A 25,385-nucleotide genomic window follows, 5' to 3' on the forward strand; every position below is an offset into this window, starting at 1 on the left:
GAAACTAAGCTGCCTTTCTGATAAACATAAGAAAGAGAATATTTCACTGGAAATAAAGATATGGCCTCTTGTTGCATACAAAGTATACCGCAGAGGACAGTAAGAATACAGTGGAATGCCAGCTTTTAACTCCAGGGTTTGGTGTCCAGAAGTCAGAGTGCCCTGTCCTCCCAGCTGGCTACACTGATAGGCTCAGAGTACCTTCTTCCTTTCTGACTCCATGATACCTGTGTCCCTGGATACTCAGGAAGGCACATTAAACACCGGTAGTAGAAGAAGCTTTTCCCCATTAGCCACACTTCACCTGTGAGATGCAAGACAGGGTTTCAGATCACAGTTCTTTCCAGCTTGGATGAGTGTTTTGATTATTCTACAAAGCAGGGAAGGTTACACCACCATGCCTTCCTCTAAAAGACGATATTGATCTCCTCGCTGTTTCCAAGAAAGTTGCATTCCTCATTCTCTGTAAGACAGGTAGTGATTTCCACAGACAAGGTTACTGACTTCAGTCTGGGCTATGTGCTACAGTCTTCTATTAAACCTAACCCTTTTGGTTTGTTTTTCTACCCAGTTCCACTCTTGTCAAATGTTACAGGACCTGTCAGGGAGTTGACAGAAATCTGGACTGCAGTAGGAATTACCTGCAAGGTCCTAAGCTTTATGTGAAATGAAAAATGTACATGCCTGTCAAGAAATCTCCCCTGCAACTTCAAAAATAGAGAAGTGAGAAATACACATTTGTTTGGAGGTGAATCAGAGTGAGTGAGCACCTCAGATCTTTAGGCAGAGGTAGGCAAAATCTCCAGTCCTTCCTCTATGCTATCTTTATTCGCTGACCTCTTCCCTAATTATATCTTTTTCAACTGATTTTCTCACCTGCATCTATGCTCGGGATGATCAAAAACCTGGGCTCGGGCTGAGCAATGATAAGCAATGAAGGAAAAGGCAACAAAATGAAATTGGTGCTGCTGCATGATCATGTAGAAGGCAGGGATATTGTGGAGGAAGACCATTGATCCTTTCTCAGCCAGGAGAAAGGAGAGTTCTGATGAAGCAAACTGTATCAGGGAAGTAGGTCATGAATTTCTTCTGAGGAAGCACGTTCACTCTGTATGATAGACTGGTAGCTCCTACACACTGTGTCCTGAGAAATTACTCATCCTTGTTTCATATCTCCCTACCACTAGGGAAAAGCTTTGAGATTTAAAAATACCACACTGTGGGTGAAGTTCAGAGTTGAGAGAATTGGCTCATTTACAACCAGATTTGGCTGATCTCTTTAATTTTCTGAAAGACAGGTCAAGCATCAAGAAACTCCACCATCATTTTCTTCTTTTCTATACCTTTTATGTCAAGAACTGTACTCACAGCAAAACACTTCAGCACTTGCACCTCATCCTTCCAGTTCCAACTGCAGTCAGTTTTCTTACAAGGTAGTTCAACAGTCCTTTTTGTTTTTCATGGAACTGAAACCAAGACCTGAAGTTTCAAGTTTCTGAAACTCATATAGTCCCCCCAGGGTACTTCTGCAGTGCCTCCAGGGAAGAGAGAAATTAGGGCATGGCTCTGTGAAACAACACCCTGCAATATTTCTCAAGCCAAGGAACATAAATATATATCCGGGCAGGTGGAAAAACAATTCTCAGTACAGAAATGTCTTTATGATGCTTCCAGTTTCCTATTCGCTCCAGCAACTTCAATTAAAAATTGTATTTCTTGTGTTTTCTACAGTCAGCTGAAGTTCAAAAAGTAATTTTATTTATTTACAGCTTCAACTTATGGAGAAAAAGTAAGTGAAAATGTTTGATACTGCTCTATGTTATCCTTTTTCCCTTAAAAATTAAAAAGGACACAGTGTAAAATAACAGTTCCATCCCTGCTGATACATAAATACACATCCTTTGTATATCAAAATAGAAATAGTCAAAATAAAATGGTTATTTTGCAAGCTATCATTAGTCTCATTTTACAGACAGGCACTCTGAGTCAGTGGCAAAAGTATCAGGAATATACAAGTTTACATACTGAGATGTAGTAAAAGTGGAAAGAAGATTTAAGAGATCTGCAGCAGCTCTAATGTTCTGTCTGATAAGCTACACTCCCTTAAAACTCTTGGCACAGAGGAATAATGCTGCTCTAAAAGACACTTTGACCTATACATCCCAGAAATCACAGATAATGACATTTTTGTGCTTTTTTCATATTTTTACTTTCTAATGGTAGTATTTTTATGAGACTTAATAACAATGCAATATAACTTTTTTCCTTTGATAGGGAAGAAAAGTCATCAAATGTATTTATTTATTGGGAGGACAGTCTCCCTGTGTTTCTGTCATGAGGTCTTTACACTGTACCTCACTGCAGCTAGAAGTACAATAAAAAGAAGTAGAGGCAGCTATTTTCAGGACATCTCCTGGGCACCAGCTACTCTGGAACTCCAGCTTCCTGAACCATGGCTTAGTTTAAGCATAGTATTGCATCTTTCTTCACCTTGATTTCAGTACAATGGCTTGGAGTTTGCCCTAACAAGCAATTAACATGTATATTCCATTGAGATAAATTGAAGTGAACATAGTCTTCTGGTTTTAGTTCTGATGATTCACTCTTGTTTAGCCATTAGCATTTTTGCTTTGAATTTGAAATGAGTTGGCTATTGTTCCCTTAAGTTATGAAAAAATAATAAAATAGGACATTCTTTTCTGTTTGTTTTTTGGTAGTAAATTCTTGGTTTCAAGGGCTGGCAGGCAGGGACCCACCTAATCCTGTTATTTTAGTTTTCTTTTTTTCTATGGAAATATGTCTGGCTGCACCTGCACATTTTATATCACATAAGTGATTTCTACAGGATACTGTTAAGAGTTATCATATAGTTGCAAGAAATCAGAAAGATCTATAGTTGTACTAAATTTCTTAGGATGGAATGTTAAATAAAAGGCCCTTAAAAAGTGGTATCCTGACGATTTGTTTCAGGTTTTCAAGATGTGGTTTACTGTATATTTGGTTATATCATTTAAGCCCGCATTTCTGCAGACAAGGAAGGCAAACATGCTGACATGTTACAATTGTGTGCCTTCCTTAACTTGAATGGCTTCCTAGGCAGGTTTGTATGTGCCCTGTCTTACAACCTCCAAATTCAATATGAAAGACAAGACATAGAATGTAGCCAGCATGCACATAAAAATAAGATTTGTAAACAATGGAGTATTTCTTGTAGTTACACTGAAGTGATTTTGTCTCCATACATACAAATATGGTAACTGAAAGAAACTGATGGATATTGGAATCTGATTACTGTAAGTATGCTTTCTAGAAAAAAATATTTGGATGAAATCTGAGGTCTTTTAAGCCTGTTGCTAAATATCAATTTTATTTATAAAATTTTTATTTTTTTAATTTATAAATCAATATTTCACTTTTCTTTTTGTGTCTCTCTTGTCTATAGAAGTCTGATCCTCTACATAGTAACATGTTTTTTTCAGCTGATGCATATGTGAACATCCCATTAAGCAGTAGAGAAAAAAATGTATTTGAGAAAAAATGGCTACTTGACTGAAACATATGGCTTCAAAGAGGAAAAAAGGTTTTATTTCACAAGAAAGATTTTACTACAAAAGGCAGGAAGCCTACAAACAAAGGCTGTGGAAGCAGGGCGCTAGATCTCTAACCCCAGGATAAAGAGAAGGCAATGAATAGTAAGTGACCATAGGGGAGAGAGGGATCCAGAGGACTTTGTAGCCCTTGTTAGTTATGCAAGCCGTGGGAAGATAACATTAATGTTTCTGTTGCAGTAATGTTCCGTTGCTTATACAATGCTATGAGATTGCCTGCAGTGAAAGAAGCTGCAGTAGCAGGGTCTTTGATGTGTGACTGTTACCCCACCATGCACACTGTGAAGCCTGATGAGTAGGGTTTATACCTGGTGACCACAGATTTGTCCTTCTTCCAGTTCAGGGGAGGTTTTGGAAGAGGGTTTTTGCGCCATGGGTGTGCTTGGTTATTACGTGCTTTACTCCAGGTGGTTGCCCATGAGCTACACCAGATTTCTGTGTGAGTCCTCCTGCTGAGGGGCACGGCATGATCCAGACTGCAATCCACAGCTCTCATGGGAATGGTAGAAGGACACCTCTGGGACATCAGTAACACCAGCCTTTCCCAACCCCTGACAACAGAGGAACTTAATACCCCACGGTGTTCTAAAAGCACCTAAATTCCTCCAATTTCCAGCCCACAGTGTGAAGCATTGAGCACCTCTTCAATAATGTGAGATACTCATTCTCCTGATGGAGCTGTTCTACTTTGAAGAAGCAATCTTAGTTTAAGTTTATATTAATTTAGCAGGCTGAAATGTGACTCACTCAGGACCTCATCACAAGGGGTCAAGCAAGGCTTTCCTCCTTCAGTAGTGAGCAGTTTTTTTGTAAGAAGGACAGAGCTGAGAATTAGGAAAAACAGCTTCCACTATGTGGTTATGACTAACCATTGCATGCCTGTCCCAGCTCTGAGTCCTGGCCCAGGCTTAATGCCCTGCTCTTAATTCCTGTGGCATATGGGGACAGTAATGCTTCCTAATTCCTCGTGGATCTTGTAAAAACCAAATTGTTTAAGGAGTGCTTAGTCCTGTACACAATGAAGTATATTAAGTTAAAAAAATAACTGTGGTTAGATTTAATTCCTTCAAAGATGATTTCTTGAAGGCTTATTCTTCAAAAATCTGGCAATCCAGGACTGCTCTGAGAAGAGGCAGAGAGTACATATGTATGCGTTTCAGTGTCACACGTCTTCACAAAGACCAAGAAATAGGACTGATTCCAATTAGCCCAGCAAAGATCATTGGATCAGATCTCTGCTGGCAAAATGGCAAAAAAAATGTGTTGCTCTTAAGTTGACAAGTACCTGAAACTACTCCATAAAACATTACAAATCTGACTTCTCAAATGGCTTCATTTGCAGATGTCAATAGAGAATTTCTTTAAAAAAGAATAATTAAACCAATCAGTAATTAATATAATTTGCTGTTATTTGACAGCTGTTTTTTATTAAAATTACCACCAAATATCTTAGCTGCAATTAAATGTATCTAAAATTTCAGCATGTTCTGGTTTAATATAATGTATGGAATCAGAATTCATGAATATTTTAGTGATGTCTGAACTAATATGACATGCAATATGAATCTCTCATATCTCAAGATCAAATCTAAATCTTCTTTGTGTCCTCTTCTTGGTCATTACTGTGACTGCACCTACAATTTTAATTTCTTTCCACACCAAGAATATTAGAATGAAAAATATTTCCAATATTACAGACAGTAGTTTTTAACCTTCATTTAATAGTGATTTCAGCCTCAGGCTGAACAAAGCATCTCTGATGGAAACCCCAATGGATGAGGCTCTGAGCAGCTCTGTCTGTTGGAAAGTGTCCCTGCCCAAGGCTGGGGCTTGGAAGTAAATGATCTCTGAGGTCTCTCCCAACCCAACCCATTTCTGTGATTTTGTGAAAGCTAATAAGGCTACTGCTGAGGTTGCTCTGTGTTAATTCTGTAAAGTTTTGTTAGACACAAACGGTTGCTGAGGGTTTTATATGTTTGTCAGCCAGGTCGTTTTATTTAGTTCAATCACCTTCTATCTAATGAGAGTTAAATGTGTTGTTTTACTATGAAAGGAAAATGACTCATCAGGTAGGAGATTTTGGTTCACGAGTCTGCATATGAAACTGTCTCTTGATAATGAACACAGTGTAAACATTACTGTTCCCTTTAGAAATAATGCCCAATAATAATCGTCAAAATGCTGCAATATTGTTATCACAAACTGAAGTTTTAGGTTCTCACTGTAGAGTACTGTATTATATTTCAAAATGATCTGAAATAAAGGTAATTCTTATTTACAGACTAAGTATGAAACAACATGAAGATCATGAGAAATTATATTTACTTTCAATCCTGTTGCTTCATTTTTCTTTATTTTTCTAAGAGGAAATCTACATTTACTTGAATGTATAGGAAAACAGAGAGGGAGCAGATATTCCCAGAGGCTTGCAGATACGCTGCAAGCCTCTGACAGAGATGCAGTTCAAACACTGAAGCTCCTGAAGGAAAAGTGCAGTTCGCAGCTTCTCATTAAAGCCTCTAAGGTTTGAGTTGTTTTGTGGTACTATCATGGATTACCCTTATACAGATTTAACCAGAATTTAACCAGAATAACACCAGAAGAGTGAAGGGAAGGAGGTACTTTCAAGCCTCACCTCTAACGTGGGAAGATGCAGTTTTCACAGCCTGTGCCTGCAAATGCACCCATCCTAAGGCTGTCAAGCAGCCTTAGAAACAGTGTATTAAAATTCCAGCAAATACATATAGTCTGTTTATACCACTTAGTCTTTTTTTTTTTAATTTACTAGTGCCACTACTGATGGAAACATGCAGTGCATCTAGAGGAAGGTGCATTTGGGTAGAGAACTGTTCCCCAGGAACCTGGTGTGTCTATGTGGTGTAACCCAGCATTTGAGCATTAGTTTCTCAGTAGAAAACAGCTGCAGTTACTCAGCATGCCTCCTCCTCCCAGCTTGGGGTGTGATACCCCAGTCCTTCAGAAAACCAGTGTTATTCACTTTTGTACTCTCCAGAAAAATGAAGAGTTCTGTTTCAATGCCTCCATTAAAAGGCCAGTAAAACTGGACTGTATTTTGTGGCTTGTCTGAAGTTACGAGAAAGCACAAGAGTGACTCCATGAAGAGTTTTCTACCTTATAACATTTTCTACCAGAATATTCTTCAAATGACTACACTGAGTCTGGTATTAATACCAGAACCTCAGGTAACTTCTGTTAGGGCTCTAACAGGAACACAGCTGCAGTGCTACTCTAAATGATCCACCTGCTTAGCACTGTATTTAGGGTTTGCTGGATCATGTCAGAATTCCTTTTTATTGTGTTTTGCTCAAGTAGTCAGGAGGATAATCCCTAATACAAGATTATTTACATAATGTCTTTTGCAATGACGTGAGATGAGAGGTATAAAAATGTCTTTTTATTTTAAAGTAAAACCCATCATTATTTAACTATAATACAGTGGAGAGAGAACAGCATAACCTGTACCAGAGAAGCGGAAAAGTACACAGAATAGTCCCAAAACAAATCTCGTTGATTAAATGCAGTACATTAAAATCAGACATAATAATGTTGACATTTTAGTATGGTTAATGAAGGGCCCAGCTATTGATCTTTGCTCAGACAACTGTCTATTGAATCCACTGGACTTACATTCAGAAAAAGTGTAGCCTAATGAATTTAATTTCTATACAAGGTAGAAGTTTCTCTGAGAGAAATTTATGAGATTTCTATGTCAACCTGAATGTGAAGAGGCTTTCCAATTCAGTATTGATATAAGTTATTAACCTCACTTGAATGAAGAAGGAAAATAATACTGTATTTTGTTTAACCTCTGCAGCTTCAGAACTCCAAAATTACAGGGCTCTATGAATAGATCAGAGCAGTAAAAGCTTCAAAATTTTCCCCAGCTATCTCATTATTTGAAGCAACATAGCCCTCTCTGAGGGGAGCTACTAGCTGGAGCAATCACAAATCAAAACTAAATTTGGATTATAGAAGTACTGGATCATTTTATTCCATTAAATTTATTATTATATAATTCTAGTTGCTGAATACATTCATTGCATTCTCCTGACTCACTGATGTGTACCCTGAATGGAGCTGTGGTAGGATCTGAAAGGGCAGCTAGGCAACTTTCCCCTAAAGCCTCTCTATTGGAGAAGCTTCTTGAAGGACTTGGATGCTGTGACTTGTCAGAAACTGGATCCTGGGCTACATGAACTACAACAATTCCTACCTTCCTTCACTTCTCCTGAGCAGTGGACAGACATTGACTTGTTCCTGTCCACCAGTTCTTTTGTCAGTGCACCTCTGTGGAGGATGCCAACTGCTTGCCATCAGAGCCAGGATGGTAGTTCATGAGTTCTCCCTAGCTTGCTCCTGGCAAAAATCACCCAGGTTAGTTTACACAATGTCAAGTGGGGTCTGAGCTAACTAATTTTCCCTGGAAGGATTAGTAAGTGTTTGTGCACTGCTCTCATGTGTGCTCTGGGGCTGCAGCACCTGGCATGGTGAGCCACTGGAGTACCATGTGCCAACATAGCTGGGTTCAGCAGTGTCTTGCTGCTTCATGCTTTTTGATGGTGAAGCAGGCTTCATCATCATCCGTTGATAATTTTCAGGGTGTTCTTCTGCTAGAAGAGTTTAAAACAGCTTCTCATTATGATGAGTGGTTTAAAAATAAAGAATATTTAGGTATTATTTACAAACATGCTCATTTACATTTCTAGGGCACTACTATATTTGCATTAGCATTACTAAGAGATCTTTTTGATTCAAATCAAGATTCTGATACTGTTGGTTCCTCTCCACGTTAAGTATTCTTTCTCATTAACGCAAGATCTTTGCTGAATACATTTAAAATGAGGAAAGAATTTTTAAAAATCACATTTTAAATTAAGTAAGAATTCTCACTGACTTCTGTGGACCAAGTATTTAATGTAGAATTGATCTGATGATCACAAATCTGAAAAAAAATTGTCAACAGATTGCAGCAATTTCCTGTAATATCACTGTCCATGAAGTTGTAGGACATTAAAATCGTATTTTTACAAAATGTTTACATACAGTAAACTACAGAAATAAATTTATTTTAAAAGAGTATATTTAGAGCACCACAGCCAATATTTTAATCCTCATTTTTTAAAGGGAAATGTCTCCTGTGCCCCAATTTAAGAACTGACTTACACAAACCTTTACCTTTATGCAGAGGTACTAAAATAGGGTTCTACTCTGAATTTGTACCTTCCTTGCCCCACTGTTCATTCAGTGGACAGCTGCTGGGGCTAAGACAACAAGAACAGAAGATAGCAAAGCAGCTTGTGGTTCTGCAACACTGATTCTTGCTGGTATAAGCCACAATTTCAATTTGCTTTTGCATGTGAGGATAATCTCAACCGGTGACTAATGGACTCAATAATACATGAGTCAATACTGTGCTAAGTATGCAGGTTATTTTTTAATTATTTCTTTTGAATGCCTTTGTATTTTTACTACTAGTTAGTACTATGAGAGATAATACATCTACTTGAAATTTTCTAAGTCATGATAGTAAAATATAGCTCAGTACAGTACCCTTAACAGTCATTCCTGTCACACAGTATCTGTTTCCCTTCCTAGGAATTTCAAAGTCATTACACTACTACCAGACTTACTTTTAGGAAATTCATGCCCTGAGGATGGTTTATGCATAATGAAAAAGAAAAATTTCATCCCTACTTTTCTGTAAATACATAGGGCCTGTTGGGAGAGAAGTATGGGAACATCCGAATACCAGGGGAAGTTGAGTCAGCAGAATTTGAAATGATCCTGGATGCTGCAGTAGAGGCCAAGCTAGAGACAAGGATTTTAGAAGAGTGGTACTGCAGGGATGAGAATGCAGTGCCGCCAACATATTACCTCAGACCAAAATCAGAAATGCTGAAGAACTACCAGAATACGGTAAGTCATAGTCACCTGCTCACAAATTTTTTTCTCTGTTCTTTACAGTGGCAGGCAGTCCCCAAGACCAGGCAGTTAGTGTTGTCTTTGAATTAAGTTCCACAGCCCTGTCCACACATGAACAACTGCTGCTGTGGTGCTCCCTTCCTGTGCATGGTGAAGGGGCAGCTGCAAAACACCAAGGAACACAACTCCTGTGTTGATGCGCTCTCTGCTATCTAGAGCAAGTGAACTCGGGTCTAACCCTAACCCAGCTTAGGGGTTAGTGGGAGAGTTGTACAGATTTCCCTTCCCTGATGTTGGAACATAGAGAACTCAGGCTCTTCTGCTTTGTACTGTTCATTTGCTAGATTTTAATGAACAGGACTTGCAGAGGAAATACACATTTTCCTTTCTATCCCCACAGAAGAAAACTAACAGTCAAACAAGTGCTGAGTCAGATATCATACTTATAACTTGTTAACTGTATTCTGATGTAACATTTAATCGTGATTTTTAAAGCAGGCATTTTTCTTTAGTTGATGATGATAAAAACTGTTTTTATTTTTCGGGGCTCAGTTCTACCCTCCCACACATCCCATATATACCTAAGGACATATTTTAGTGTACAAAAAATGAAGTCCTTAAAAGAGTTTACGCTTCATTTTGAGTGCATATTGTATTCCTAGGGTTTTTTGTTATTAAATCTTTGTACTTTTCCTGAAGCTACTGGCTAACATGGAACTAAGTAAAAGATGTTCATAACTTAAATGACTTAATGTTCATAACTTAAAATAACTTTGAAAGGTGTTAATAATTTAAAGCTGTAATGTAGATGTAACGTAACCTAAAGATGTAACACAGAGTTACATCTCATAAACTTATAGAAAGTAATAAAAGATACTCAGCTCTGTCAAGAAAGAGCTGCTAGGGAATTTATCCTGGAGATAAACTCCAAGAAAACTGGAAACCCCTGAAGTATTTCAGGGCAGTAAATAAAACCTAGCTGCTTTAGAGAAAGCACCAGCATGGCATTTGCAAGATACCATCAGAAAGGATTAGTGAATTTATGTTAGAGTTGCTCTCTGATGATAGCTAAGATTATTGTTGCTATAGCAATGAATGAATGAATGGAATGTCACATATAATCCTGTATTTTTAAAATATGGTAGCTAATATAAGGCACTTAATTACAGGTACCAGGAACCTCATTTGCAGTTTTGAGATCCAAGTTTAAATTATTATCATTATTACGTCTCATTAAAGGAGTGATAATTTTAGCAGAATTGCTGCTGCTTTATTATCATTATTTCAGGCTTGTTTCTCAAAATCTCTTTTTATAAAGGTGTTATTGGCCTTATTCTGGAAAAATATTACCTTAGCTGCCTACACTAGCGATTTAGAAAATACTCCAAGGAGATAACTTAAAATTCTAAAATGGAATACAATATGATCATCTGCAGTATAAAATGTTTATTTATTTTTGTTAGTGCATGTGTTTCTCTGTTACCATGTTATTTTTGGCCTTGAATATTAGACTTCTACTTTCTGAAGTTGTATACGTATGTATTACACCTACTTTTTAACTATGGATATTTTTTAAAAGATGGAATCTTCTTCAAATTCTATGAATGAGAACAAATGGCAGGATATATCAGAAGAGATTAAGAAGATTTTTAAGACTGCTGTGAAATTGCTGTATGAGAAAGGAAAAATGAAACACAGCCAAGCAAAGAGATATCTTTCCTCTGGTAAAGTTCACACTAACAATTTCTATGTATTCATTTATTGTCTTTTCTGTCAACCTTTCCACAAACATGAAAATATATTTGTTTGCATTTCTCATATAACTAAAGAGGGGAAAGGGTTTGTTGTGCTTGCTTGAGACTAAAACCGATACAAAAGCACCCAGCAAAATTCTCTGAGTTTGTTTTTTTCTGTTTTTTACAGAGAACAAATGCAATCAAGTCTGCCTGTTGGGGGTAGGGCATGTTCTTGAACTGTTTATAAAGAAAAGTTGACAGAGACTCTTGTGTTCTCTTTTCATCCCCAGCTATTGAAGATGAACTTGATTTTGCCTTGGGTAAACAAACACCAGCTTTCCTAAAGAAGTGTGTTTGCTACATCCGGAAAATTGCCAACATTGAGCGTTTCGTTAAAATTCCAGAGATGGGAAAATACATGGATGTGGTACACAAAGCTGGGAAGTTTCTACGAGATCCTGAAGCACATGAGAAACTGATCAAGCTCAGGGATGAATTCATTCCTACCATCGTTGCATCATCCAATCTGAGAGTGTACACATCTGTCACCCACTGTGACATGAAACTTGGTTACTCCCAAGAAGTGGAGAGCCATTACATTGAAGGACTTGGTAAACAGTTCTATGAAGACATGATTGATATAATCCAAGCTACAGTGCAGCAGAATTTTGATACAGAGACAGACATGCTGTACGATGAAGTCCTTCAACACTCATCGCTATGTAAAACGTACTCTACTTTTTATGAATATAGATGTGAGGCATTAAGCATAGTTCACAAATATGTTTTACCTAGAAAAATAGGGCACATTAACCCTCTTATCATATATGGAGGACCGTGCACAGGGAAGACTCTTTTGTTAGCTGAAGCAGCGAAGAAGGTAAATAAGTATCTTACATACTGAGGTCATGTTGACAGCATTAATGTGTGTAAAGGCCCACTTAGATTAATTATTTCTTTTCTCAACAGATCTATCTGCCCTCAATATATAAAATAAAAATAATAACATGTGTATTCAGCATATTATTATACACATTTGAAGAAAAGTATTACCTTTCAATAATAACTTATCTCTGTCATGTGCCTAGCCAAAACAAATATAGTTTATCAAAGTTCCTAGAAGTCCAATAGGAATCCATATATTTGGAATTAACAATGTATATTTTAGAATGATTTCTTTCCATCTTGTTCCTCTGAGGCCCTATGAATCCACAACCACCTAAATATCTTATTCTGGTTTTAGTCTTAAACTCAAATGCAGTATGTCTTTCCAAGTCATGCCATCTCATGTTCTCATTGGAAATTATTCCAGAATTATTCTAGTACACTGGCTACAAATCGATATGTAATAAGCTGCAAAAATACCCATACTTACTTATCTGGCATATGCTGTTTAAGTCATTGAGCTGAGTACTACAGGGAAATGAATGAAACACTTTGTACAAGGCAGGCCAAGATGCATAAAAAGACCAGGCTGGCATCACTACACCTAATTCTGCAGATGACAGTCACAACCTTTGAGTTCCCAGCAGGGTGGTCAGAGAATTTAGCATAGTGAGCTGGGAAACAGCTGTATGAGCCAGAAGGAAATGAAGAAGGGAAAAATACTGTTTAAAATCCCTGTATCTACTTCCTGTGGAGTCATATTAGCTGCATATATGAAATGGGGATTTGAACCCAAGATCTCATTTCCTATCTGAGTACATAAGTCAGCCTAGACATTCTGATTCTGCTTTTCTTTTGAAATCCTGTAATAACATAAAGTGACGTGAAGAGATGTGTTAGCCTGCACACTCTGGGAAGATTTAAAGAAGTTACATCCTCACTGGCTTGGAGTACTCTAACCAAGAAAACTTCAAGAGATACATACTTTTTCCTTTTTGTGGCAGTATTTTAGAGTAGAAGTCGCGGGTACACCAAGGCAAAGTGTAGTTCTGTGGGCCAGGGATTAAAGTAACCAGCCAGTTAAGGGCAACCTGTACACTGACCCATGTCCTCTAGAGACAGGTCTTTATACTTAGTCAGAATCAATGCTAAACAGTTTAGGTGGTAGGCTGGTGTGGCTGACCAAGAACAACATTGTATAGAGTCTAAGGAAGTTTATTTATAGGCGACTCTATCTCCTTACTTGCAGAGGTGAGACTCAGATTTTGCGAAGAGTACCCTGGGATCTATGGAGTACATTCTAGTCATGTCCCCTCCAATGTAAGCTTTTTTGTGCTAAACAAAGATGATATATAATTTGAATTTCATTCAGTGTACCCACTTTGAACTCTGCCAGTGACAGCATTTCTATTCAGCCAGCAATATTTTTAAATGTTTATTCATATATAGATTATCAGTATTTATAAACTTCGTTACTGTGCTTAATTGAGATGTAAACTAAATTATGCTCTGCATTCTAGGCCTATTCCTGGTTGCAAGAAGAGATGGGACCAGATTCTGACCCTGTAGTGGTTATAAGATTTTTGGGATCCACTGAAACAAGTACAGATCTGAAGAATATACTTCAAAGCATTTGTGAACAACTAGCAGTCAACTATCGTTGCCTTGTACAAAATTACCCAAAAAAGATTCATGACCTTCGGGACTTGTTCATAAATCTCTTGAATGAGTCTTCATTTCACAGGCCACTGGTGATTATATTCGATGCTTTAGAACAGCTAACAGATAGTGATGATGGTAGGAAGCTCTGGTGGCTTCCCATTCACCTTCCACGTTCAGTACGGATAATTTTGTCAACACTGCCAAACAAGCATGGGATCCTGCAAAAATTGAGGTGCCTTATTCATGAAGAAAGCAACTATATTGAATTGACTGCAAGGGATAGAAAGATGTGTAGTCAAGTACTGAAACATCAGCTGCTGCGAGTTAAAAGGAAAGTAACATCAGGGCAACAAATCTATGTCAATGAGGCATTCTCCAAGTGCACACTGCCTATGTTTGTGAACTTAACCTTCAGAGAGGTCAGGCACTGGAGATCTCATAAGGATGTGGATGAGTCCTCCCTCTGTGTTACTGTTCATGAAAGCATAGAGCAGTTGTTTTGGTCACTAGAAAACAAGTGTGGGTCAAGACTATTGTCAAGGGCACTTGGTTACATCACTATGTCCAAATCTGGCCTGAGTGAAATGGAACTGGAGGATATTTTAGCCCTTGACAACAGTGTTATGTATGAACTGAATGAGAGAGTCAGAGAGAGTAACCCACTGAGAATTCCATATATATACATTGCAAGACTTAAGGAGGGCTTACACGGGTATTTAATAGAGCGACAGGTGAAAAATGTAACGCTGCTTCTTTGGGCAAACAGGCACTTGCAACTAATTGCCCAGAAATTGTACCTGCACAATGAAGAAGACTTGCGTGAAATGCACACAGTCATGGCAGAATATTTCCTTGGTGTTTGGTCAGGTGGACGAAGAAAACCTTTTTACAGCAATGACCAGTATCTGAGTGGTTGTCCTGACCGTGACAGTAGAGGCTTGAACCAGGAGGAAAAGCACTGCATGGATCAGGCTGCTTTTGACAGGCAGGCGCCAGATCAGCCATGGGTCTTTCAGTGTAACCCATTGGAACCTGATATCTTTTTTATTAATCACAGAAAAATGACAGAGCTTATTCATCACTTAACAAGATGTGGAAGAACTGATGATCTTCTGTATGGAGTCATCATGAACTTCAGCTGGCTGTACACCATGATTAGAATAGGGCAGTTTGATAAAGCACTTTCTGACATAGAACTGGCTTATACTTACTCTCAAGAAAAGGAGCTGAAATTTCTGGCCAGTACCCTTCGCAGCATAAAGTGCAAAGTAGTAAAATACCCAGGTTCACTCTCCGCTGAGTTGCAGCAGAGACTTCTCCCAGTAGTAAGTTCATTGCCCAAACTCAGACATCTCCTCCTAGAATGTGACAAGGATGGACCCAAGTACTGCTCTATCGTCCCTTTGCATTCCTCCATGGATGTGACTTACAGCCCTGAGCGCCTGCCACTGTCATCTAGCTGCATGCATGTCACTGAGATTTTGCCTACGTTTAATCCCAGCACAATTATTGCTGCTTTAGAAAATGGCTCCATTAGCACTTGGGATGTAGAAACCCGCCAGTTACTAAGGCAAATTACAACAGCTCCATCTGTTATCTTAGGGATGAAGCTTTCTAGTGATGAAAAGTATCTTGTAGTAGCTACAACAAACAACACTCTTTTGATATATGATAACATAAATTCCTGTCTTCTCTCTGAAGTGGAAATTAAGGGGTCAAAACACTGTGGAATTGTAGGGGACTCCAGTTTTATCAATGGATTTACATTATCAGTCAACCATGCACTTGCTTGGCTGGAGGCCAGTAAAGATGTTACTGTAATAGATCTGATTTACGGCTGGCCTCTCTATCACTTCCACTGCTGGTACGAAGTGACCTGTGTGCAGTGTTCTCCAGATGGAGTTTATGCATTCTGCGGGCAGTATTTGAACACTGCGACCATTTTCCACTTGGGCAGTGGAGAGAAGCTGACCACTGTGACCTCTGAATTTTCAAGTGGATTTGTGAAATTCCTTCTCATTTTGGACACAGCCCAAGAAATGGTGATGGTGGACAGTGAGGGTAGCCTCTCTGTTTGGAACACAGAGGAAATTGCAAAACCCCAGCTTACAGATGACTTTGACTGCAGAAGAGAAGACAGCGAAGTTGTCAGCATAGAGCTTTCCGAAGACCAAAGTGCAATTTTAATTTGTAAGGCTCTCAGCATTGAACTTCTGGACACTCGTGTGTGGAAGGTGGCTGAAAAGTTTAGAGCTAAACACAATGAGCGCTTTATATCTGCCGTGTTGTCCAAAAATGGCAACTGTATAATTGCTTCAATGGAAAATACCTCAGCCATTTTTGTTTGGAGAAGAGATACTGGACAGTGTATGGCAAGCTTACAAGAAATCTCAGGAACTATCGTCAGGCTAATTAAATCAAATCATCACAACATGCTGCTATCCTTATCCACCAGTGGTGTCCTTTCTATCTGGGATATAGACATCATAACTGCTATGTCAAATATTGACAAATCTGGCAAACCCATCCAAAGACTGGTGTTGCCAGCCAGAGGTGAATTAATATACACATTGGATGGATCAGATTCTGTCCATAAGTGGAACTTCAGCACTGGATTTATTGAAGCTGTGTTCAAGCATGAAGGTATTGTTGAAAACTGTGTGCTGACCTCTTCTGGAGAGATAATGGTTACATCAGATGATAAATGCAGCCAGTATGTATGGCACACAGTTAGCGGTGAAAATATCTTTCGCATTAACGGACAAAAAATCTCAGAGCTAATGATTACTCATAATGACCAGTTTGTAGTCTCCCTCTGCGAGCAGAATGCATCCAGAGTTTGGCGACTGGCTACAGGACATAGAGTTTGCAATATTTTAGTTGCCTTAGAGAATGCATTTATAACAACTGCAAATACGTTTGTAGTTGGAATGGCAAAGAACAAAGTGTTGGCAGTGAGTCTCTGGACAGGCAGTATAACAAAGAAGTTTTGCTGTGATGATGGTGCAAGCATTGTGGATATTAAGTTGATACCAGACTGCCCAGATATTATAGTATTTATAACTTCTACTGAAACTGTGAACATCTGGAGCCTAACAGAGGAAGTCATCTGCAGACGTGTACAATTGCCTACCAATTTCTTAAAAAAATTGGAAGACTTTGAAATATCTCCAAATGGGAAGCTAGGAATTATAACCCGTGGTGATGAGAACATCAATGTGCTTGATTTATACAGCGGAAAACTTCGTGTGGTTCACGCTCCGGGTGTCATCTGGCGGCAGAGACTGTCCCGTGATGGCCGCTACCTGGTGTACATTTGTTGTCGCGGGGAAGAAGACGATGACAATGGTGCAGTCTCTAGTTTAATTGTAATGAGACTAGCAGATGGCAAAAACATCGGTGCCTGTTCTCTTTATAAAACTCCCACTTTTCTTACACTCTCACAGAGACATTTAAACATTATTATTGGATTTGATGACGGAAGTATAGGTACTTACACTGTAGTGGATCGAGTTGATGCTGCACTGAAAATCAAAATTGCTACTTCAAACAGCCGTCAGATTTTCAACAACACGACACAAGTGATTAGGCCAAAGTGTCACAATTACAGTTTCAAAGTGACTGCAGACTGCATTTGGAGGGAATCAACAGAAGTATTTGCAAGGGATAGCCCCATTACAGTTACAGAGGCTGAGGTGAGTGAATCAACACCAACCAAAAGACACAGCTACTGCTATGAGAAAGTGTGCTCAGCCATAGATTGCAGAGGACACAGTTTTGCGTCTGACAACTGACTAACCATCTGGGCAAGCTTATCTGAATAGTATACTTGCTTAGGTATGTCTTCTGAATTCACGTAAAAATCAGTGAGTTTCTTGGAAGACAGATAAAAACAGCAGAGGGCAGACCAGCTGTTTTTTCCTGTCTTACATTTCTGTAAACGTAAAAGCAAACATAAAGCAAATGGGCTGCAGGGGTTTTTTTAATTTCGGAATACAAGGTTTAGTCCAGAATTTCACCAGGGCCTTGATTAAAATTTTCTAGCAATACTATCAAAATTGTTATGCTATTACAGAAGTTAGGTAATCGTATCTGTGGTTGACAGACTGTTTTAACTACAACTAAAGCTCTAAGTGATTGGTGAGAAGTCAGACCACTATTTTATATTCCATATCACCCAGATGGGTCTATAGCTAGCAGTCAACTTTATACCCACTTGCAAAAATGTGTTTTTCTGCTTGATGGTGCAATGACAAGATGTCACCTGCCAACCTGGAACACTTGATACATTCCATCATAATTTTAAAAATACCTACTTTTATTTTTCTTTTTAATTTGGATTAATCTTTGGGCTGAAAGAGTAGGTGCCAGTCAGCTGCTAACATGTCATCATGTGAGGCAACAAGTATTTGTTCGCCTTAATGAACAGAATGAAAGCTTTTTTTTTAAATTGCATGCAGGGATTTCAGGTTTCTGTATTGTGATAAAAAATATAAAACTCCTGAGTTTTAAAGGAAGTATAGGGATTGGGGTTTTATTTTTAGTTTGGGGAAATGTTTCGTCTGCATAGTGTGTATTAGTACAGATCGTAATGAGAATTTTTGAAAGAGAAGGGGCGTTACTGATGAACACTTAAAGACATTCATTTATTTATGTTAAAAGGTTGCTGTCCATTTTGTTGTAAGAAAGTCTAAAGTATCTCCTATGTCTCCAAAGTAATCCTGGTAGTTTTCAGACATGCCATGTATTAGTCCTTATAACATTTGCCTTAGTATTGTTTCTGTTCTTTCCCATTATAAATACAGATCAAATGACCACTCTGGGACTGTTTGTGTATCTGCTGAAATATTTCCCTAAATTTAAAGGCCGTCCAGAGGTCCTTTCCTAGTCAAGTTTGTAACAGGTTTTTCTTACTTTCACATACATACAAGCTTCACTTTCTGCTTTAGAAACTGTTATGAGCCTTTTGTACAGTTTTACCAGTTTCAAGGCAGAAATTGTTGAAAAAATGAAATATGCTGTAAAAAAAAAATTACATTTTCCTAAGTAAAAATATATACCGGACAACATCTGAAAAGATATGAAAATTTTCCCCTACCTGTGTATCTTAAAGATGGCACACCCATGGAAATATTTTCAAATTATTTAAACAGAATAATCTTATTTTTAAAATCAGAATTCCATGTCACAAATTTCCAAGAAATGGATGCTAAGCTAGAACTTAATGTAGTGTGTGAATGTTCAATGTACAAGCCAATATAGTATATTAAGTGACTTGAATGATTTTTTCCTAACTGGTTTGCAACAATAGATCATATTGAATGTTTTTATGTAAACTTTGTATTGTTGGGAAAACCTACCCAATCAGAGATTTATATTTTCATAAATGTCAAATTTAGTTAAATTTTGTTACAGAGTTGTTAAATTAGAAATCTATTGCAGTCTTCAAACAAATATACAGTCTTGTGTATGCATTGTTTGTACTAATAAACTATGGAAGCAGACTTGTGTGTATCCCTTTATCCCTTAATTTCATGGAAATTCCACTCTGGCAGAGGGACATGTGGCCTTCCTTTGGCCTGCACATAAATAATTTTTAAGGACAGTATTGATAAGGAAAAATTCCAGTATTTTTTTCCCATTGCAGCTAACAATAAATCAAGCATTCAAAACACAATGAGATTTGAAAAAAAAAATCACTCCACCATGCTTAGACAATGTTTATGACTAGATTTCATACTGACTGTGCAAATCAACAGACATGACGGCTGTTGTAACCAACCCAGGAAAAAGCACAAAAAGAGAGGACTTGAAACCCCATTCCCATTCAGACCTGTGAAGCTATGGGGCTTGCCATAGTTATGGTAGAAAGGCTGTGGGAACCACAGTTCCCAGGATCCTGTCCCTAAGGTAGGCAACTTCCACCTTCTTTCAAACACAGTGCATGACTTGTGCATTTTGGCTTTGAACTCCCTGTCCATAACATGTGTAATATTGGAAAGTTAGTACTTTCATTATCTTGGAAGAGTAGAATACATCCTCTGTCTGCCAGGAGAGTGGCTGTTTTTGGGTAGTAATGGTGTATAATGTAATCACAGAACCACAGAATATTCTGAGTTGGAAGGGACCCCATGGATCATCAAGTGCAACCCTTAGCCTTGCACAAAACACCCCTAAGAGTCACACCTTGTGCCTAACCTATCTCATTCAGCTTGCCAGCTTTCTGAATCAATTTCTTAGGGGTCAGACTCCTCATGTTGAGCCAATACAGCAGACCCAGGGTTCTGAATGGCTTCAGACTGCTGATACAGCCCTGTACAGAGTGACTTACTCCACACCCCTTCACGAATCTGTCCCCAAGTATGTGTACCCAGTGGTAATGAGACAAAGTATTTTCTCCAATAATGAGCCATCAAATACCAAGTGCTTTCTACTCCTACATAGGAATAGTGCAATTTACTTTTTGTTAAGAAGCACTATTTGCATCTCTAGAACAAAGCTTTCATTTATCTTTTAGATGAAGTGCATCTATAAACAAACTCAGATGGGGTCTGTATTTTCTGACACAGAAGATTCTAGGAATAGCTTCTTGTAGCTGCAAGAAAGCTTTAACAGGGAATTAGCCGGAAATTCTTTGGCAGACAAAGGTAAGCCAGAGGTCAGCTAGAAAAAATATTTTTATCAGTCATTTCCTTTGCACCACAGCTGGGGAATGCAAGGCCCGTGACTTCATTTCAAACAGCCTGTGGCCATTTGACTTTTTTTCACATTATTATCAGATAACATCACAATGTGGGTTAACGTGTAGCCTGGAAAAGTTTGCACTCAAAAAGGCATTCAGGTTTCAGTGGCTCCCCAGCCTTGATTTCTCCACGATGCACACTCAAGCCCTTTACCTGCAGAAACAGAAGTTTTAGCCATTTTGCAATGAGAATTTAAAGCAAATATTCATTGCTGAAATGGTGTTTGTATGCAGAGGGCACTGTTTCAGTTTAAAATCCTGAGAGTTTGCTCTTTGACAAAAACTGTACATTTGTCTTTATGATACATCATAAAATGGGTCCTCTTGGGGCACCTCCATGGAGCTTTTAACAACAGTCTGCATTGTTTCATTGTGTTGATTAAAGATTTAAAAATAGCTATTTTAATATAAATATTACTACTGCACTGCAAAAGGACAGACTTCTGAAATCTATTTCTTCTAATTTTTCTATTTCTGATCTATTTTTATTTCTTCTTCATACTTTTTTTAATGCACTTGTTTAATATAGTCATAAAACTAATTATGTAGTCATCCAAGCGTGGATGGGCCTCTGGATAGGTTTCATTAACAATGGTTTGTTACTAAGAATCATTATAAAGTAGTTATGCTACAAATATAACCTACTTCAGGTTCTTGTAACCTGTTATAGACATTACTCAGTATTTCTTCCTAGATCACCGCAAGGCTGCAGGGAGACCAGTGAGCTACATTTTTTCCTGTGATTTACCACCTGGTTACAGAGCACCATTCCTTGCATTTTGGAGGTAGTCTCCTGACTTTTATGACGTGAACTGATGCTCTTAGTGTGGGTCTAATTCATAATCTCAGTTTCAACAGGGAGGTCAAAGACTGCAGGAATAGTCATCATGATCCTTCCCAAGGCAGGATGAGGCATTTTATCACGTCTTTTTCCAGAAGGGGCAGTTTGAACCATCACCCTTCTGTGAAAAAGGGTCTTTCACTATCAAGGACAAGCTATACAGTGCTCAATTCACTTGAAGACTTAGGGCAGTAAGCAGAAGACTGTGAGGGAGTGTTTCCAGTCCAATATAACATGCTTGTAAAATCACACGTTTCCCCAAATGACTGTTAAAATCTGCCCCTACCAAGCTATTCTCCCTGCCTCTGCTGTCCTGTCATCCCAGACCTGTGCTGCCCCTGCTTGCCAGGGTGGCTGAAGCTCCCATCCTGACTCAGCAAATGGGTTCCCATTTCCCCTGATGTGTTCCCAGCCGTGGTAGACTCCCCATTTGCAGCACCTGCTCTTTTGGTGGTAGCTCACTGGTCTCCTCTCCAGCCTCAGCAGGGAATATACAAAAATGGATTTAAGGTATGTTCACATGTTCCCACTGTCAGAGCTTGCACCACGTAATACTGTATAAATAAAATCATCTGCCTGCTCTCCTACTACATCTCTGATTACACATGCATTTCAGTGCATGTAAGAAAGCTTCTAGACTAAAATAGATCTACTTAGCATATTTAAAATGCAATACACAGAATTGCAAGGTGAGAGATGAAGCAAAAATCCAGACATGCTGTAGCACAAATGAAAACAGAACATCCCCAAAGCAACTGGATAGTTTGCTGCCATTTGTCTACATTATCCCACTTCTTGCTAGTAAATTGCCCAGCACTTCCCACTGAATTATCACACTGAGAATCACATATGAAGTCATAAACTTAGCCTTTTAGGCTGCAATTTATCGAGGCAGCCTTCTATCTCAGCAGGAACATTCTCCAGAAAACCTTAGCCAAAACAGTCGACTAAGGTACAAGAATGAGATTAGAAGGAAAAGAGGATTTCTGAAGGCTGAATGTCTCAACTACTTTCCCTTTGAAGAAGTGTCACACTCATGTTTTTGAACAAGCACTGTGGATTGGTGAGACAAGTGATCATTTCCTGCAGGACACATCTGTGAAAACCTGTCAGGCAATCAAGCCAAAAAGATCCCGCAGTTCACACACACTCACAGAAAAGGTTTCAGAAGCACAGCACGGTTGGGATTGCAGGGGCTGGGGCAGAACTCCTCTGCTACACCAGAAATACTGGGTGTTGGCTCGAGAAATCTCAAGAATGAACGGTCTGTGGAACAAAAAAAAGTACAGCAGCCATGGAAGGGGTCTGAAAAGGCTGCCAAGCATCAAGAGAAGGAGCTTCTGGACTGGGACATGTTAGCCTGTTGGCCCACCTCATTAGCCCAGCAGCCACAATTACACTGCCAAAATACCGCAGAACTGGCCATGGGGTGACCTCCAGCTGGGCAGGGCAATAAGCCCGGTTCTGTGCACAGGGCTCCTCATAGCTGCAGATCCATGCTCTAAACTGTCTTCATCTCCCACCTCCCTCTCATTCTCACATCTTGGGGATATGTTAGGCTGGCAATTCTTTATTTACTGACCTTTGGAGAGTTTAGTGAAGGTTTTGTACTAAGAAACTTCCTGGCTCTTGAAGTCCATTTTCAGGTAAAACTAATCATCTGCAGGAGAAAAATATTTATAAGTGCCAAAGACCTGATGCAGAACTTTGCAGCATGCTAGCTCATAGCCATAGCCTGCAAATGATGCTTGGTCGTCACGTTATGAATATCTAAAAATATCTTAAAATATCTAAAGCAGCTTTTATTAATTTGTCTGCTGGCACATGACGTTTCGCCTGAAATGTGTGCTGGCTCCTGCAGCAGGAGGCGCACCTGAGTCCCTGCTCCCGGGCACGGGACCTGCCTGCCCCAGCCCACTGCTGACATGAGTTTGACACTCTCGGCTTCAGTTCACTGCAGAGGATAGGTGGGGAAGTACAGCAGGGCAAACCAAGCCCCTGGTGATTTTACCTCCTTCCACAGGGAAGGTGAGGATGCGGATGCAATCCCTGCAAAGCAGCGAGGCAACTGTAAATCCGGCATTATTTAGAGTGAGGGCAGCACACCTACTCAATACAGCAGCCAAACTTCATGTAAGTGCTTCCGTGAGGCTTAACACCACAAAAAAAAAAAAAAAAAATTGTACTATCGAGAAGCTTTGTTAGCTCGGCTTTGCACTCCCCAGCTGCGACACAGGCAGCTAGGTGATGCAATCTTAGTGCCAGCCAGTTCTCTCCAGGAGGCTTGTTTTACAGTTTACAGATACATCGACATATGTTAAAGACCACATGACCCAGGTGCTTGCCTAGCTTAAACCTCTCCTTCTGCACAGGGAAAACTCTCTCCGCTAGTTGTGGCAACAGAATATTTGTCATATCACTTTTGGAAACACCACTCGAACCAAAATGACTCCAGGAAAGTCGGCAGCTTTCACAGGTAAATGTGATATGATGCCTGCAAATGCACCTCAGAACTGAATTTCTCTTTAGAGAATCACACAAAACAGTGGGGAATAAATGTCATAGCCAGGCAACATGCAACAGAGGAACTTCCTGCCTAATCCCTCCATCACGGTGTGTGATATGGGGAGATTTAATTTTAAGGATATGCAAATGGCAGTACGAATACACTGGCAGGCTCAGGCTTTGTTGTGGTCGTTGTGACTGTCCCGGAGGAATTATTTGGCACGTGTTCTTCCACTTCTCCTTTTTTCAACCCTGGCCAGAAAACAGTGAGTTCTGTCAGTTTTCTATCCAGCTTGCAGGTAAAGGGTTACAGATTCTAGGAAGTATTAAATGCAAACTTTAAAGGATTTTATTTTCATCTACAGTCACATGATGCCTTAATACCCAATGACACTAACTACAGTGTCTCATTAAGAGGTCATGCAAACTCCCAAGCTAAACAAGGCATTCTTACATATTTAACATTCAAATGCAGAAGCCAAGCTAAGCCATGGAAGATTGTAATCAGGAAAAGCTGCACTTCCTGATCCACACAAAAGCTACAGGTAGGAAAAGTTCTTTTAAACTTGTAACATTGTACTTTCTAGAGAAACTGTTTACAAGGCATGTTTTGTACTCTCTTTTCTACCTTTCAAAATAGTCTAAGCACATTATCCTGAAAATATCTGATCTCACTTGTTCCACCTGTTGTAGAGTCAGGATTGTTTTTACACTTAGAAATACTCAGAGCTGGCTCAGTGGAAATCCTAAGAAAACAATTTTTAAGCCAAACCTATTTAAAAAGCAATGTTTTTAAAGATCTCTTAGTTGTTGAAATGGCTGAGTTGGAGTATGTGGGGTGAAGGAGGAGTTAATATGTCTTTGATGTCTGAAATGAGGGGATTGAGAACTCTTCTAACTTCCTTACATCGTGAATTGAACATTGTTTCAGTCGCACTAATCTAGGTGTGTTTTAACAGATTTGGCTTTCCACAATGAACTTACATGATTTCTAAATTCCCCTCCTAGAATTTGGTACATTTAAAAATAAAATCTTACAAAAGCAAATGAAAGACAGATTAGGCGTACTACAGTGTTCCATAAAAGGAGGATAAAATTGCAAAATACCAAGAGGAAAGTCAGTTAAAACCAGTTGATTTTAAATTGAGAATTTAAATTGCATTAAAGCATATCAGTTATCACATGAAGCGATAAAGTTTCCCTGACAATTACTGGCTATATTGCAGGAGTTAATTTTTTTACTTGCACTGAAGGAGTTTTCCAGGCTATAGAGCTAGCATTTTTATCACAGAGATATTTTCTCATCACAATTTTTGTTAAACTGTAATTATTTTCAGACAGTGTTCTAAATACTCGGGTTTTTAATACCTTTACAGGATTCTAGAGCATTACAGAATACAAATTTACTAACAAATCTTTAATGCATCATAGGATTGCCACATCCTGAGGATTCCCACTGCTCA

At 38.9% G+C, this 25,385-nt stretch overlaps 2 protein-coding genes across 4 annotated transcripts in view; both read left to right on the forward strand.

The window, feature by feature from the left end:
- The window catches only part of NWD2 (NACHT and WD repeat domain containing 2), a 55,691-nt gene extending 36,395 nt beyond the window's left edge, over window positions 1-19,296 (forward strand). The window contains exons 4-7 of the mRNA XM_063401749.1: window positions 9,342-9,545; window positions 11,131-11,275; window positions 11,578-12,167; window positions 13,693-19,296. Of these exons, the coding sequence (XP_063257819.1) occupies window positions 9,342-9,545; window positions 11,131-11,275; window positions 11,578-12,167; window positions 13,693-17,628 (4,875 nt within the window). The 3' untranslated portion in view covers window positions 17,629-19,296. The remainder of the gene's footprint in view (window positions 1-9,341; window positions 9,546-11,130; window positions 11,276-11,577; window positions 12,168-13,692) is intronic.
- A 4,889-nt stretch (window positions 19,297-24,185) lies between these two features.
- C7H4orf19 (chromosome 7 C4orf19 homolog) overlaps window positions 24,186-25,385 on the forward strand; it is a 49,056-nt gene continuing 47,856 nt past the window's right edge. For 2 of the 3 annotated variants that reach the window (XM_063401753.1, XM_063401752.1), the window contains exon 1: window positions 24,186-24,467. The gene's annotated coding sequence lies outside the window, so the exon portion shown is untranslated. The remainder of the gene's footprint in view (window positions 24,468-25,385) is intronic. The other variant, XM_063401751.1, reaches the window with a different exon arrangement.

The sequence above is a fragment of the Prinia subflava genome, chromosome 7 (assembly GCF_021018805.1).
Source record: "Prinia subflava isolate CZ2003 ecotype Zambia chromosome 7, Cam_Psub_1.2, whole genome shotgun sequence".
Lineage (NCBI taxonomy): Eukaryota > Metazoa > Chordata > Aves > Passeriformes > Cisticolidae > Prinia > Prinia subflava.